The 16076-nt window shown below is 44.5% G+C and overlaps 2 protein-coding genes across 3 annotated transcripts; both read right to left on the reverse strand.

The window, feature by feature from the left end:
• Positions 1 to 716: 716 nt before the first annotated feature.
• On the reverse strand, positions 717 to 12642 carry atad3 (ATPase family AAA domain containing 3). Of its 2 annotated transcripts, XM_082958380.1 has the most exons (16): positions 12336 to 12642; positions 11023 to 11099; positions 10804 to 10905; positions 10412 to 10471; positions 10226 to 10295; positions 9931 to 10096; positions 8687 to 8756; positions 7855 to 8010; positions 6119 to 6175; positions 3896 to 4021; positions 3681 to 3805; positions 3416 to 3467; positions 3242 to 3312; positions 2953 to 3120; positions 2126 to 2234; positions 717 to 1593 (listed from the first exon to the last, which is right to left on the reverse strand). In XM_082958380.1, the coding sequence occupies exons 1-16, from the start codon at positions 12523 to 12525 to the stop codon at positions 1087 to 1089; spliced, it is 2106 nt and encodes a 701-aa protein (XP_082814506.1). In that variant the 5' UTR covers positions 12526 to 12642; the 3' UTR covers positions 717 to 1086.
• A 559-nt stretch (positions 12643 to 13201) lies between these two features.
• On the reverse strand, positions 13202 to 15485 carry mrpl20 (mitochondrial ribosomal protein L20). The gene is made up of 4 exons (XM_014132970.3): positions 15253 to 15485; positions 14423 to 14533; positions 14164 to 14241; positions 13202 to 13722 (listed from the first exon to the last, which is right to left on the reverse strand). Exons 1-4 carry the CDS (start codon positions 15337 to 15339, stop codon positions 13549 to 13551), a joined length of 450 nt encoding a protein of 149 aa, XP_013988445.1. The 5' UTR covers positions 15340 to 15485; the 3' UTR covers positions 13202 to 13548.
• Positions 15486 to 16076: the final 591 nt, after the last annotated feature.

Genomic DNA, 16076 nt, shown 5'->3' on the forward strand with positions numbered 1-16076 from the left:
TGAACATAAATGTTCAATCAGGAGAAACGACAAGGATTAGCCGGTCGCAGTACATTTTAATGACCAAAAACATGACATTTCTTCCTTTAGATTTTGTGGCACAGAGAAAGTCAAGATATCAGACAGGGGAGGTGATAAGTAATACTCTGAGTAAAAGAGAATGTTTTTGGATTTTCACCCTCCAGACATTATTTCCTAAAGGACTTAATGATGAAATGCCTATGTATGTTATGTTGTAAATGTGAACATGAATTAATGCCCCCATTTCACATACTCTGACGTTTTTCTTGCCGCTGTACCCAATGATTTATGAAAACTTGCTTGGTGGGTCGATGTCCTCATTGTGGTTTTACAGACGTGTTTAATACGTTTTAGGTACACACTTTATTAGAATATTTATGACATGCACATTGTTCTTTTTGGTAACACTTCCCTCGACTCCAACCCCATTGGATGTGTGGAACGGATGTGGGTGGAGCTAGGTCTACATAAGGGTGCTAATTCACAAAAGATCTGACGAAGGCTGTGAGGCCGATACGTAAAGCTTATTGAAGAGCAGTGATACTATCAAGAGCAGAATGCTGGTTTCTTCTTTTGTCTCATCTTATTCAACTGTTACCATGCACTTGCAAAAAAGATAGCTCAGCTGTGCGAGTGCCTTTTTGAATGTCTATGAAACCATTCCATTAGAAATCACAACAAAAATGCAGCCATAGTAAGAAACTTGGATTATTTTACTATTCATAAAAACAAAGTAATCTCCATCCACACCGTCATTTAAATAGAGTATTATCTCTTACAGTGCACATCAACATTAATACTATTACAGACATAGGGTTTCCATGTAAAGTACACTTTTTTTCTTACATTTTACACAAATTATATTACAGCTCTCCTGCTTCTCCAGGATTGCTTCATAAAATGTTAGTGCCTCCATCCCTCCTCCCGCTGCCCACCAACTCTTCAGTCAGACAGATGTACACAGACCAAGACTACAGACAGTGAGCAGGAACAGGAGGCGCCCCCCTGTAATCCCATTAATCCCAGGCAGCAGCCCCTGTCCTGTCCTTCCTTTGGCCCCTAATGTTAAACTGGAGTCCCATCCTTGGGAGGAGTTTTGGTCTTCCCCTCCTTCCCTGTCCCACCCTCACTGCTTGGGGCTGCATCAGTCTGGGATACACCCTCTGCCACCTCCCCCTGAGGTGTTACCACCGTTTCTGCTTTGACACCCTCCCCCTTAGCCGGGACAGTCCCCTCCTCCACAGGCAGTTCGGCACCGTCTGGTGAAGGTGGGGCTGGCACCTCTAGTTTCAGCTCCTCCTGAATGACATGGGCCTCTGGTTTGTTGTCCATCTCCAGAGCTGGAGTGAGCACATCCTGGGCCTGTGGCGGCTCCCCTGGAGGCAGAGTGAAGCCCATCTTGCTGCTGTCTGCTGGTCCAGCGCTGGGAGAGGCGGTGCTCTTGGCCCCAGCCTCCTTAGTGTGCCCATGCAGCCAGTCCATCTTCTGGAGGTGCTGCCGCATGGCATCGTCCACCCGAGCATCAATCATGGCCTCCGTTAGGACGCCATCCTCTGAGGAGTAGGCTGCCGCCTGCAAGAGAACATGGAATATAAGGATTATTACATTACAGTCATCTGAAAAAGGATTTTATCAATTCACAGACCGTCCAGTAAATCTCTAATATAATGTATCTACAAATATACATTTACACTATTAACTATCTGCAAGATCAGTGTATGAATATTGAGTAATGTATAAGGTATTTAACAGACAAGGGCCACTTGTCCACAGAATGAGGCTAGCAGGAGAGATGACCATGACGCAGCAGCAGTGGAGATCATGGCATACATAGTGATCCACTTCCCAGCTCTGCTTCTATTAATAAGCCCATGGAGGGAGAATAAATGGGTCTAGACTTCCTGGGCTAACCAAATCACCTTGGGTCAGCATTGTCTGATTCTCCCATCCCTAACCAAGTTCCACCCTGTGCACAGGCTCTCCTTCCAACCAATCATTTATGTCAAATTGGCTTAACTGGAAAATTCTGCACAACACCGCATCACAGTTGTTATCCATTCAGAAAGCATTGATGTATGAACAACAGGGGAAACATGTCACATACCTGCCAGGCCACGCCCAGTTTGGAGATCTCTCTGCCTGACATGCCCTCTGCCCGCTTAGCGATGTCCGAGCACTTCTTTCCATAGTCAAACTGAGCCAGCTTCATTCTCCTGCAGGGACAGAGGCAGATGGAGACAGAAACAGGTCTGAATGGCATCCTGTCTGTCAGAGGAAACAGGTCTGTGTTATGAGGTCTGGTCTGACTATGTCTGGAGAGACACTCCTTAAGTGGCCCAGCTCCTTCCACCAGCTGGCTCTGTTGTCAGCATGTTGTTGTTGATCCTGGTCCAGTTCCCAGTGGCCTGTGTGTAGGTCGCCCCCTGCCCCTCGTCCTCCCAGGCACTCAGAGACCCACTTTAATTAGTGACACCATGGCTACGGCTGGCTGGGCTCCTGCTTACTGCAGGGTCACCTGCTCTTAAATACCTGCCCCTGACACTCCACAGCTCTCAGCCAGAGGTCATTTACACGGAACAGGACAGAGAGGGGCCTCCCTCCTCCCAGGCACTCAGTGTTAATGCCTGTCCCCATGTGTGCGTGGGTAGGTGTGTGTGTGTGTGTGTGTGTCACTGTATGCAGATGACTCCAAGCCTGCATTTACACAGGCAGCCCAAATCTTTTGCCACTAAAAAGGGTGCCATTTTGACCAATCAGATCTTTTGCCAATAATTGGGCTGCCTGTGTAAGCACAGCATAAGTGTCTGGGAGTAGCTTGTTACTTGACATCAGAACAGTTGCATTATGCATCCCAGTATATGAGTGCTTGTGAAAGTGCCCTATTTAAACCTGTGCTACCATGTCGTGTGGGTGTAATGCTGTATGACTCACTGTCTCCCCCCTGTGGCAGGCTCCAGCACATATCTGTCAAAGTACAGACGCACCAGCCTCTCCCTCTCATCAGGACCCGGCAGGGCGAAGTTGACTATCTCGTCAATGCGGTCGTTGATGGCCCAGTCAAACTGCTCCGGCTGGTTACTGGCCAGCACCATCATGAACCTGGAGGGGGAGACGACAGCAGTTGATAGAGCGCTGTGATATCTGAGGGACATGGTACATCAGCGGTCTTGGGCGTAGATATGAAATGTCTAAACAGAAGAAGTAGTTGTAGAGAACTGACTTGTTGCTCTGCTCTCCAGTGCGATACAGGAATGCGTTCAAAGTGGCTCTGAGCTCTTCACTGATCTTTTCCTAGAAACAGAAAGAGACAACTTGAATTCTGTTTTCCAATATTTCTACAAGATCAGCATTTTGGTTTTGCTATGAAATACAGGAAGGTAGAGAACAAACTTACAGTAGACCTCTTGCGAAGGAATGCATCGGCTTCATCAACAAACAGCAGCAGGCTGTGTCAGAGGAGAGAGAGGACTGCATTAGCAGAGCTGCACTGGTCTTACATCATTCTCTGTACATTGTTTAATGTGCATGTCTGTGTAATGCAAGTGCAAATGTATTTAATGTCAAGTTGTCTAGACGCTTACGTTACATGGTTGCACACGGTTACATCTACATGAAGTTCTATAAATAGTGTGATGCTACTGCGAGTGAGGGTAGCATACCCGCGGCGACTGGTGTTGGCCCAGTCAAAGACTTTGTGCATGGCGGTGACGCCCTCACGGCCCATGGGCGCCACATCTCCACCAGTCATGATGGCATAGTCCATCCCAGAGTGCACTGCCAGCTTCTACTCAGAACACAGAGAGATAGTTACCAACATATGCAGATACCAAGATAACACCTCGTCATAGACAAGATGAGTCGGTGCGGGACCTACCTTGGCGAAGAGGGTCTTGCCAGTACCCGGTGGGCCATACATGAGGATGTTCCTGTAGAGCCCCTTGTTCTGACGCGTGTTCCTAGTTGCTATGGCAATATCACGTACACGTTCTTCTAGGTTAGGCTGTGCGGAGCAGAGGGAATAATTCATATCAGAGAGATCAACATTTCGGCTCAATGCAGGGCTGCAAAAACATACGTGTGCACAGCATTCTCTATGGATGTCCCTATCCGCATCCTCAGAGCATGCACAGACCAGCTGGCTGGTGTGTTTACGGGCATACTCAATCTCTCCCCATCCCAGTCTGCTGTCCCCACATGCTTCAAGATGGCCACCGTTGTTCCTGTACCCAAGAAGGCAAAGGTAACTGAACTAAATGACTACCGCCCCGTAGCACTCACTTCTGTCATCTTGAAGTGCTTTGAGAGACTAGTCAAGGATCATATCACCTCTACCTTATCTGCCACCCTAGACCCACATCAATTTGCTTATTGCCCCAATAGATCAACAGACGATGCAATCGCCATCACTCTGCACACTGCCCTATCCCATCTGGACAAGAGGAATACCTATGTAAGAATGCTGTTTATTGACTACAGCTCAGCATTCAACACCATAGTACCCTCCAAGCTCATCATTAAGCTCGAGGCCCTGGGTCTGAACCCCGCCATGTGCAACTGGGTCCTGGACTACCTGACGGGACGCCCCCAGGTGGTGAAGGCAGGAAACATCGCCTTCACTCCTCTGATCCTCAACACTGGGGCCCCACAAGGGTGTGTGCCCAGCACCCTTCTGTACTCCCTGTTCACCCATGACAGCGTGGCCAAGCACGCCTCCAACTCAATCATCAAGTTTGCAGACGACACAACATTAGTGGGCTTGATTACCAATGATGACGAGACAGCCTACAGAGAGGAGGTGAGGGCTCTGGGAGTGTGTTGCCTGGAAAACGACCTCTCCCTCAACGTCAACAAAATTAAGGAGCTGATCGTGGACTTCAGGAAACAGCAGAGGGAGCACACCCCTATCCACAGCGACGGGACCACAGTGGAGAAGATGGAAAGCTTCAAGTTCCTTGGCGTACACATCCTGATGATAAATTGAAATGTACCACCCACACAGAAAGTGAAGAAGGTGCAACAGAGCCTCTTCAACCTCAGGAGGCTGAAGAAATTTGTCTTGTCACCTAAAACCCTCAATTCTTTACAGATGCACAATTGAAAGCATCCTGTCGGGCTGCATCACCACCTGGTATGGCAACTGCTCCGCCCACAACCGCAAGGCTCTCCAGAGGTTAGTGCGGTTTGCACAACACATGACCGGGGGCAAACTACCTGCCCTCCAGGACACCTACAGCACCCGATGTCACAGGAAGGCAAAAAAGATAATCAAGGACAACAACCACCCGAGCCACTGCCTGTTCACCCCGCTAACATCCAGAAGGCGAGATCAGTACAGGTGCATCAAAGCTGGGACCGAGAGACTGAAAAACAGCTTCTATCTTAAGGCCATCAGACTGTTAAACAGCCATCACTAGCACATTAGAGGCTGCTGCCTATAGGCATAGACTAGAAATCACTGGCCACTTTAAGGATTGGAACACATATCTGGCATTACTCATCTCATATGTATATACTGTTTTCTATACATGGTATCTCATTCACTTAATAATGTTTACATATCTTGCATTACTCATCTCATATGTATATACTGTATTCTATACTATATCTTACTCCGTTCCACTCTGATATCCGTCGTCCATTTGTATATAGTCTTAATTAATTCTTGGTAGCTTAGTGGTTAGAGCGTTGGGCCAGTAACCGAAAGGTTGCTATATTGAATCCCTGAGCTGACAAGGTAAAAATATGTCGTTCTGCCCCTGAACAAGGCATTTAACCCACTATTCCTAGGCCTCCATTGTAAATAAGAATTTGTTCTTAACTGAATTGCCTAGTTAAATAAAAGGTAAATAAATAAATAAATAAATAAAATCCTACTCAGATGTGTGTATTTATATGTTGTGTAATTTGTTAGATATTACTGCACTGTCGGAGCTAGAAGAACAAGCATTACACTACACCTGCAATAACATCTGCTAATCACGTATACGTGACCAATAAAACTTGATGTCTCTCTCATACATGTGCTGGGTATAATATCGATAAGAGACTAAGGTATGGCTCTCTGGTGCTCAGGTGTGTGCTGAGTGTCGGTACTCACACTGAGCACTACTCCCTCCAGGGCATCCTGAGGTTTACTCGTCAGGCGCTTTGACATCTAAGAGAGGGGAAAAATAAGAAGATGCACCTTCATCGCACTAAAAAAATTGTGTGTTTAGGAAACTTAAGTTAATCACAAAAAAAACGACACCAAAAGCATCAGACAAAGGACGTATACATTCAGACCCCTTGACTTCTTCAACATGTTGTTACATTACAGCCTTATTCTAAAATTGATTAAATCAGGTTTTTTCCCCCTCATCAATCTACACACAATACCCCATAATGACAAAGCAAAAACATGTTTTAATAAATGTTAGTACATTTTTAAATAAAATATATAAATATCACATTTACATAACAATTCAGACCCTTTACTCAGTACTTTGTTGAAGCACGATTACAGCTTCGAGTCTTCTTGGGTATGACGCTACAAGCTTGGCGCACCTGTATTTCTTCTCCGCAGATCCTCTCAAGCTCTTTCAGTTTAGATAGGGAGCGTCGCTGCACAGCTATTCTCAGTTCGATCAAGTTCAAGTCCGGCCTCTGGCTGGGCCACTCAAGGACATTCAGAGACTTGTCCCGAAGCCACTGCTGCATTGTCTTGGCTGTTTGCTTAGGGTCGTTGTCCTGTTGGAAGGTGAACCTTCGCCCCAGCCTGAGGTCCTGAGCACTCTGGAGCAGGTTTTCAACAAGGATCTCTCTGTACTTTGCTCCGTTCATCTTTCCCTCGTTCCTGACTAGTCTCCCAGTTCCTGCCACTGAAATACATCCCCACAGCATGATGCTGCCATCACCATTTTTCACCGTAGGAATGGTGCCAGGTTTCCTCCAGAAGTGACGCTTGGCATTCAGGCCAAAGAGTTCAAAGTTGGTTTCACCAGGCCAGAGAACCTTGTTTGTCCTTCAGGTGCCTTTTGGCAAACTCCAAGTGGGCTATCATTTGCGTTTTACTGAGGAGTGGCTTCCGTCTGGCCACTCTACCATAAAGGCCTGATTGGTGGAGTGCTGCAAAGATGGTTGTCCTTCTGGAAGGTTCTCCCAATTCTACAGAGGAACTCTGGAGCTCTGTCAGAGTGACCATAGAGTTCTTAGTCACCTCCCTGACCAAGGCCCTTCTCCCCCGATTGCGCAGTTTGTCTGGGCGGCCAGCTGAAGGAAGAGTCTTGGTGGTTCCAAACTTCTTCCATTTAAGAATGATGGAGACCACTGTGTTCTTGGGGACCTTCAATGCTGCAGAAATGTTTTGGTACCCTTCCCCAGATCTGTTTCTTGACACAATCCTGTCTCGGAGCTCTACGGACAATTCCTTCGACCTTGGTTTTTGCTCTGACATGCACTGTCAACTGTGGGACCTTATATAGACAAGTGTGTGCCTTTCCAAACCATGTCCAATCAATTGAATTTACCACAGGTGGACTCCAATCAAGTTGTAGAAACATCTCAAGGATGATCAATGGAAACAGGATGCACCTGAGCTCAATTTCGAGTCTCATAGCAAAGGGTCTGAATACTTATGTAAATAAGGTATTTATGTTTTTTATTTCCATAATTGTGCAAAAATTTCTACAAACCTGTTTTCACTTTGTCATTATGGGGTACTGTGTGTTGATTGATGAGGAGAACATTTCTTTAAATTCATTTTAGAATAAGGCTGTAACTTAACAAAATGTGGAAAAGGGGAAGGGGTCTGAATACTTTCCGAATGCACTGTATAATGCACAGCAGGGCCTCTACCTTGATCGGGTGCTTGATTGCCTCCGCCACAGTGATGCGAGAAGTCTCTCTGACCAATGAGGGCTTCCCGAGTCGGGCCTCAATGTAGCGCCCCGCCACAGCTGTGGCGTTCCGGGCAGAATACACACCTACAGCCAGCAGAGTCAGTCCTGCCACCTGGTGGTGTGGGGGGGAAATTACACTATATTTAGAGACACTCCAAGGACAACTCAAATCAGATATAAACATTTAACATATCATACACTCAACAATTAGTTAGTGAGCATTTCTCCTTTGCCAAGATAATCCATCCACTTGACAGGTGTGGCATATGAAGAAGCTGATTAAACAGCACGATCATTACACAGGTGCACCTTGTGCTGGGGGACCATAAAAGTACGTCCAACCGGCCTCACCACCGCAGACCACATGTATGACATCATATGGGTGAGCGGTTTACTGATGTCAACGTTGTGAACAGAGTGCCCCATGGTGGCTGTGGGTTATGGTATGGGCTACAGACAACAAACACAATTTCATTTTATCGATGGCAATTTGAATGCACAAAAATACTGTGACGAGATCCTGAGGCCCATTGTGAGGCCCATTGATTTTTAGGGTATTTGTGACCAACAGATGCATGTCTGTATTCCCAGTCACGTGAAATTCATAAATTAGGGCCTAATTTATTTATTTATATTGACTGATTTCCTCATATAAAACTGTAATTCACAAAAATCTATGAAATGGTTGCATGTTGCATTTATATTTTTGTTCAGTATATTTATGAGTCATTAGCAGTTTGCATAAGGATGAGCATAAACAAGTATGTAGAGTGGAAGGTAGGTTTCACCGTAGCTGTAACTTTATCCCAGTCCGACACAAAAGCCCGGAATCCTTCCCCAAACACAGCACCTGCAGTCCTGAAAACACACAAATATACAGAGACAGTCAGGTCTCCAATAGTATCTAACTTTATGGTCTGTAGTGTAATACACAAGGTGTGTCTCAGCGCATATAGTCTCTAGTCCAGCATGTCCTTGTCTCAGCGTATAGTCTAGTACAGTATGTCCTTGTCTCAGCGCATATAGTCTCTAGTACAGTCTGTCCTTGTCTCAGCGTATAGTCTCTAGTACAGTATGTCCTTGTCTCAGCGTATAGTCTAGTCCAGCATGTCCTTATCTCACCGTATAGTCTCTAGTACAGTATGTCCTTGTCTCAGCGTATAGTCTCTAGTACAGTATGTCCTTGTCTCAGCGTATAGTCTCTAGTCCAGCATGTCCTTGTCTCACCGTATAGTCTCTAGTACAGTATGTCCTTGTCTCAGCGTATAGTCTCTAGTACAGTATGTCCTTGTCTCAGCGTATAGTCTCTAGTACAGTCTGTCCTTGTCTCAGCGTATAGTCTCTAGTACAGTCTGTCCTTGTCTCAGCGTATAGTCTCTAGTACAGTCTGTCCTTGTCTCAGCGTATAGTCTCTAGTACAGTCTGTCCTTGTCTCAGCGTATAGTCTCTAGTACAGTCTGTCCTTGTCTCAGCGTATAGTCTCTAGTACAGTCTGTCCTTGTCTCAGCGTATAGTCTCTAGTACAGTCTGTCCTTGTCTCAGCGTATAGTCTCTAGTACAGTCTGTCCTTGTCTCAGCGTATAGTCTCTAGTACAGTCTGTCCTTGTCTCAGCGTATAGTCTCTAGTACAGTCTGTCCTTGTCTCAGCGTATAGTCTCTAGTACAGTATGTCCTTGTCTCAGCGTATAGTCTCTAGTACAGTCTGTCCTTGTCTCAGCGTATAGTCTCTAGTACAGTCTGTCCTTGTCTCAGCGTATAGTCTCTAGTACAGTCTGTCCTTGTCTCAGCGTATAGTCTCTAGTACAGTCTGTCCTTGTCTCAGCGTATAGTCTCTAGTACAGTATGTCCTTGTCTCAGCGTATAGTCTCTAGTACAGTATGTCCTTGTCTCAGCGTATAGTCTCTAGTACAGTATGTCCTTGTCTCAGCGTATAGTCTCTAGTACAGTATGTCCTTGTCTCAGCGTATAGTCTCTAGTACAGTCTGTCCTTGTCTCAGCGTATAGTCTCTAGTACAGTCTGTCCTTGTCTCACCGTATAGTCTCTAGTACAGTCTGTCTGTGCTCTGCTGCCTTCAGGCGGATCTGCTCACGGATGATGTCTGCATTTTCCCGCTCAACACGTGCCCGCGCTTTAGACTCCGCCTCTACGCGTAGCAGCTCATTCTTGTGCCTCAGCTGCATCTCGTGCTCAATTGTTGCTGTGTGGAGAGGATACATTAGTGGACATTTTGTGATTGCCAGACCCCATATGGCTATATTGACCAGTGAATATAGAAGCAGAACCATATTCCTGGAGGCTGCGTGAGAATACTATATGGGGTCAGTACCTTTCCTCATGGCTTCCTGTTTAAGCACAGAGTCCTCCTGTTTCCGAAGGTTGTCCTCATTCAGGGCTTGCTGAGGACACCGAGGAGAGGCCACACTCAGTCAGTTGGACATGGCATTTTCACTGTACTTCTTTATAGCCTAAACAGGACTGAATTGATATTGCAGCTAATGGCAGTTGATCTTACCTGTTGCTTGAGTTGATCCTCATACCTCTGTCTGGCAAGTCTGTCTTGGAACTGTGCTCTCTGTGAAGGGATAGAGAAGGTAACCATAGTAACACATGTATGGCGCCCTCTGCTGGACAGATAGGTAATCCCTTTTTCCACTCGCTCTCATTGTAGCCTCTGTTTCAACAGCATTAAAGCTAATTATGCAAACAATTTCAAGCTTACAGACAAAATTCTACTCTATACAAACTCCTCCAGATCTCTTAACTACTACAGGGAAAATGCTTCCTTCTACAGTTTACCCATACTATTAGCCCATCATTGACCACATACTATGTAGTACATTGAATACTGTTGCACAATCACCCCCTCTGCAGTACCACTAAACCCTTCCTCTGCTCTCCTCTCACCGATTGATGCTGCTTGGTCTCCTCTCCGACAGTTTTCCTCCTCTCCTCCCCTTGAATACGCAGCTGATCCCCCTTCAGCTGCTCCACTGCTGCCTCGTACTCCTTACACCATCACACACACAAAGGGAGCAATTAGCATGATCAGATTTAAGATTGATAGTACTGTTTTTTGGTGTCCTACACATTACTCTGCATGTGCCTTGTTTAGTGCAACTGTACCTTGATTTTGGTCTGGTGTTCCATCTGAACAGATTGCTCCTGCATGCGAGCCAGATCCAGGGCCTCTTTGGCATGACCTGAAATTAAGACAAAGGAAAGGACATTAGTCGTCCAGATATAGGTTTAATTTAATGACAGTAGCTATATTCCAACTACACTAAACAAAAATATAAAACGCAACATGTAAAGTGTTGGTCCCATGTTTTATGAGTTGAAATAAAAGATCCCAGAAATGTTCCATAAGCGCAAAACGCTTACTTTTCAAAAATGTTTATTTCCCAAATTTGTTTACATCCCTGTTAGTGAGCATTTTATCCTTTGCCAAGATAACCCATCCACTTGACAGGTATGCCATATCAAGAAGCTGATTAAACGGCATGGTCATTACACAGGTGGGTTAGGGTTAGCATGCTGATTGCACAAATGCCAGAGAATTTTATGTTAATTTCTCTACCAGAAGCTGCCTCCAATGCTGTTTAAGAGAATTTGGCAGTACGTCCAACCAGCCTCACAACCACAGACCATGTGTAACCACGTCAGCCCAGGACCTCCACATCAGACTTCCTCACCTGCGGGATCGTCTGAGACCAGCCATCCAGACAGCGGATGAAACTGAGGAGTATTTTGGTCTGTAATAAAGCCCTTTTGTGGGGAAAAACTTGTTCTGATTGGCTGGGCCTGGCTCCCCTGTAAGTAAGCCTGGGTCCCAAGAGGGTGGGCCTATGCCCTCCCAGGCCCAGCCATGACTGCACCCCTGCCCAGTCATGTGAAATCCATAGATTAAGGGCTAATTCATTTCAATTGACTGATTTCTTTATGAACTGTAACTCAGTAAAATCGTTAATTGTTGCATTTGTATTTTTGTTCAGTATACTTCGAAATTCTAAGTGTAATGCTTGCATGTTTGACTAGAGCAAAGATTAACTATATACTGACTAAAGCTATTTGGCAAACGGTGTGAAAGAATGACCTTTGCACCGTTCACCTTGAATACACTAACTTCCAACATGAATGAAAATGTGCAGCATAACGTTCAAACCAAGCAGTGAAACCTGTGATTCTCGTATACTACAGTGTTATGTTCTACTGACAGCTGTCATCAGGATTTCATAGCTAGTTTACTTGACTAGATACCCGTAGGAACTAGGAGAATATATGTCAGACACCGGCCCGTGTTGCATCAGCATCACTGCTTAGGCTGTAAAGCATGCTGCGGGTGCATCGGTCTTTCTGGGGATATAAACAAAATGTTTCAAGCTAGCTACTAACTCTACAGTACTATATATAATAAAGTTATCATGCAAGACACTTACGAGACTTGTCGAGCTCCTTCGCCGCTTGGGCCGCTCGCTCCAGCCCGGTTGGGTCGAAGTTGCTCCATTTGTCCTTGGGTTTATCTCCGCCACCTCCGGAGCCGCCAGCCGGTGGAGGGGGTGGCGGTGGAACCGGGAATTCCGGGGGAGCCTCGGGCTGCCCCTTATTCAGGCCGAACAGCCAGGACATGTTTCGGTAAACGGAGAATAAGCTGCAGCCCAGGCCGGTAAAGGTGATCAGGTTTTGCTGTCAGTCGCTACACTTCCTCCACACGCGTGTCACGCTGCCGTCTTTGCGCAAGTGCAGGAGAGGCCAAATTTTCCTTGAAAGACAACCATGCTGATTGGTTACGAAGAAAAATATATTCCCCTCATTGGTTGTCCTTTGCAGAGGTCAAACATGTAGTCACACCCATAAGAGGGTATGGTACCCGCAATGGCCCAAAACAGAAAGGTCTTATAATTAACCTGAATAACTTCACTGGAAGGCCATTTCACAAAATTAATTGATAGTTGCATCATACGCGGAGTTTTTGTTGGACTTCGTGCAACAGAAAGCAGTTTTTCATTGGAATTTATTAGCTAACATTTTATATGCTGTTTGGATATCTACGTAATACGTTGCAATAGCATTTTAAGGAAACCTGAATTACATTTTTGAACAAATTAATTGACAGTTACTGAATAACTATGAACATTCTATGTAACAATTACTTTGGACAAAGTTGCACAGCACTAATTTAAAAATGTGTTATGTAAAGTGCTTTACATAACCTCATTTAGTAGTAGTCATTAGGAGAAAGTACATAATGTTTCATTGTCATATATTTGTGTAACATTAGCAACAACAATATCAGAACACTGAATAGATAAAATGTTTTATTTACTAGACAATCATTTTCCACATGTATTGACAAATACACAATCACACATATATACATAGAGACACAAGGCATTACAAAATGAAGGTCAAGTATTTTCTCTAACTCTGGCCCCCGACCACCACTCAACCATCTAAGAATACCATCACATTAAGTGTGGTTTGGAGCTGGATTCTGTCTGTATCCATGATTCAAAGAGGGATTAAATGGTTGCAGGGCAGAACTGTGTTGGTCGTATTGCAGGTAAGGAAAATGGGTTATTGGATGGGTGGGTCGCTTGCAAAGAGGTGGTATGGTGTCCATTGCAATTGCCTGTGGAGGAGGTGGCTAGATCACTGTAGCGTGACGACGCGTGAGAAGACACCAGGAGGCTCTTTGCCGTCGCCCAGCGCTGCACCAAATCCCTCCTGTTGCCTCGCCCTGGCCAGTTTTGCAAGAGACAGGAATGACTTAGGTTCTGTGATGGCAAGGTCGCTCAGAACACGTCGATTCACCTCAACACTACTCTGTAACGGGAGAGAAAAGGGATGGAAGTGTAAATAAATATACACCTTGAACTAACAAATCCAAGGAGATCTTAGGAAAGGATGAGAGAGGATTTGAGTTACAACATTAAGGACTAAGGAGTGGAATAAGAGAGTAGTGCAGAGGGTTTTTACAGTAAAGTACAATCAATCATGTAACAACATTCTATTTGTACCATTCATCCCTATTTGTTATTAATATATAACATTTTCAGTGAATCTCCTCCAGCTAATGTTTTTCTTTTCTAAGTATCTTCTGTGCTCTGATTACACGTGGTTGCCCTCCTAATAGAGCCGCTGCATCATTGTAAATCAGACCTTGGGAACAAAAATGCCATACAGCGGTGTACTGAATTCTCACTAGCTGGAACAGAGACAGAGTGGTAACTAGGTTAAGACATACTGTAGGCCTACTGTACTGACCTTCACCAGGTTGTGTATAAGGGCGGGGTACTTCATGCCGTGCTCCCGTGATGCTGCCGCGATGCGTGAGATCCACAACTGATGAAAGACATTGTTTTAGGATCACACAATAGCAGTCATCTACATGTAGCTGATTATCATAAGGATGAGAGGAGAAATCTGGATGACATGTTAGGGTGCACATATAGATCTAGGGTATAGCATAGCTAGAACATCAGATGTATCAATGACATGGCTATAATTCTGAACATGCGCTTACCGTACGCATGTTACGTCGTTTTATTTTGCGAGCCTTAGTTGCATATACAAAGGCCCTTCGTACTGCCCTCACTGCCAGGCTGTAGCATCTGTTCTTTCTACCTCTGAAGTGCTGATGGACACAGATAGGGGGAAGAGAAATACAGATGATGGGAATGGGCAAAAAGGGTGACACACTACAAGGGTATGAGGGTTCTTTGGGGCCAAGTTCATTTTAACTCTGACAATACAGGAAGTGAATTGAAATTAATGATTTGAAAAGTCCATGTAAATAACATTGCACAATTTTAATTCATCCCCAGGATAAAATGGAATTTAATTGAACCCAAATGGAAAGGTAGATTGGTTTTTACTTCATTGACGTTAATTGGCAGATGATGACCTCTAGTAAAGTTACTCAGGTAAAATTGAGAAACATCTTCGTTTCTTAACCACCTAGCTAGGTTGCTAACTAAATAAGACGACTAGTTATAACGTTACCACTCGTACACTGTATCTGCATGACATAAGTTGGACTAGCTACATTTAGCTATAACAGGCCTAAAATTGGCACAGTCCTCTCTTTGGAATGAGACTAGCCCTGAAATGAGTATCAGACAGCTATTTGGAAAACTAGCTGAAATGCTTCGTATGTAATGTCTAGCTTACCCTATCTTCATAACTAGCTAGCTATATAACGTTAATAGATGAGTCACCTGCAGTGTAAAACTGTCACTACAGTGAGTAAAGGTTGCATACAAAGCAGCTAAAATCTGTAATGTCAATTAAATAGAATAGCTAGCTAACTGTCAGTCAATGGCTGGCTAGCTAGTAGCTACAGTGCTAACTTACCCGTGCATTACTGAGAACTTCTTGAACCTTCCAATATCGATCAGGTCCACGATTGCGGATCCAGCAAGATAAAGTCAAAAACACCATCTTTCTTTCGTAAAGATTTTGTTACGACCCTGTAGTTTTCCCTTTGTCAACCTCAATGGATTAGATGACCTTTATGCAGCACGGGAGATCACATGTGTACGCTGCCTTTCGCAGTGTTCTTGACCAGCTAGTATTATGCCGGCAGCATAAATTATGTTGTCAAATTGGTATGGTAAAGAGGAAACCTTCTAAATAAAATCCCGCATTTCAAAACATCACAATGTGGATAACTAATTAAAAAGATAATGCATTTTAATCAATTGCCACTTTTGTTATGCCAATAACAAAATACAAAAAGTAATAATAATAAAAAAAAATATTATATATATATATATATACAGTACCAGTCAAAGTTTGGACACACCTACACATTCCAGGGTTTTTCTATATTTATACTATTTTCTACATTGTAGAATAATACTGAAGACATCAAAACTATGAAGTAACACATGGAATCATGTAGTAACCAAAAAAGTGTTAAACAAATCAAAATATATTTTATATTTGAGATTCTTCAAAGTAGCCACCCTTTGCCTTGATGACAGCTTTACACACTCTTGGCATTCTCTCAACCAGCTTCACATGGAAGGCTTTTCCAACAGTCTTGAAGGAGTTCCCACATATGCTGAGCACTTGTTGGCTGTTTTTCCTTCACTCTGCGGTCCAACTCTTCCCAAACCATCTCAATTGGGTTGAGGTCAGGTGATTGTGGAGGCCTTTGTCAAATAGCCCTTACA

The sequence above is a fragment of the Salmo salar genome, chromosome 12, assembly GCF_965601325.2.
Source record: "Salmo salar chromosome 12, fSalSal1, whole genome shotgun sequence".
In the NCBI taxonomy this organism is placed as follows: domain Eukaryota; kingdom Metazoa; phylum Chordata; class Actinopteri; order Salmoniformes; family Salmonidae; genus Salmo; species Salmo salar.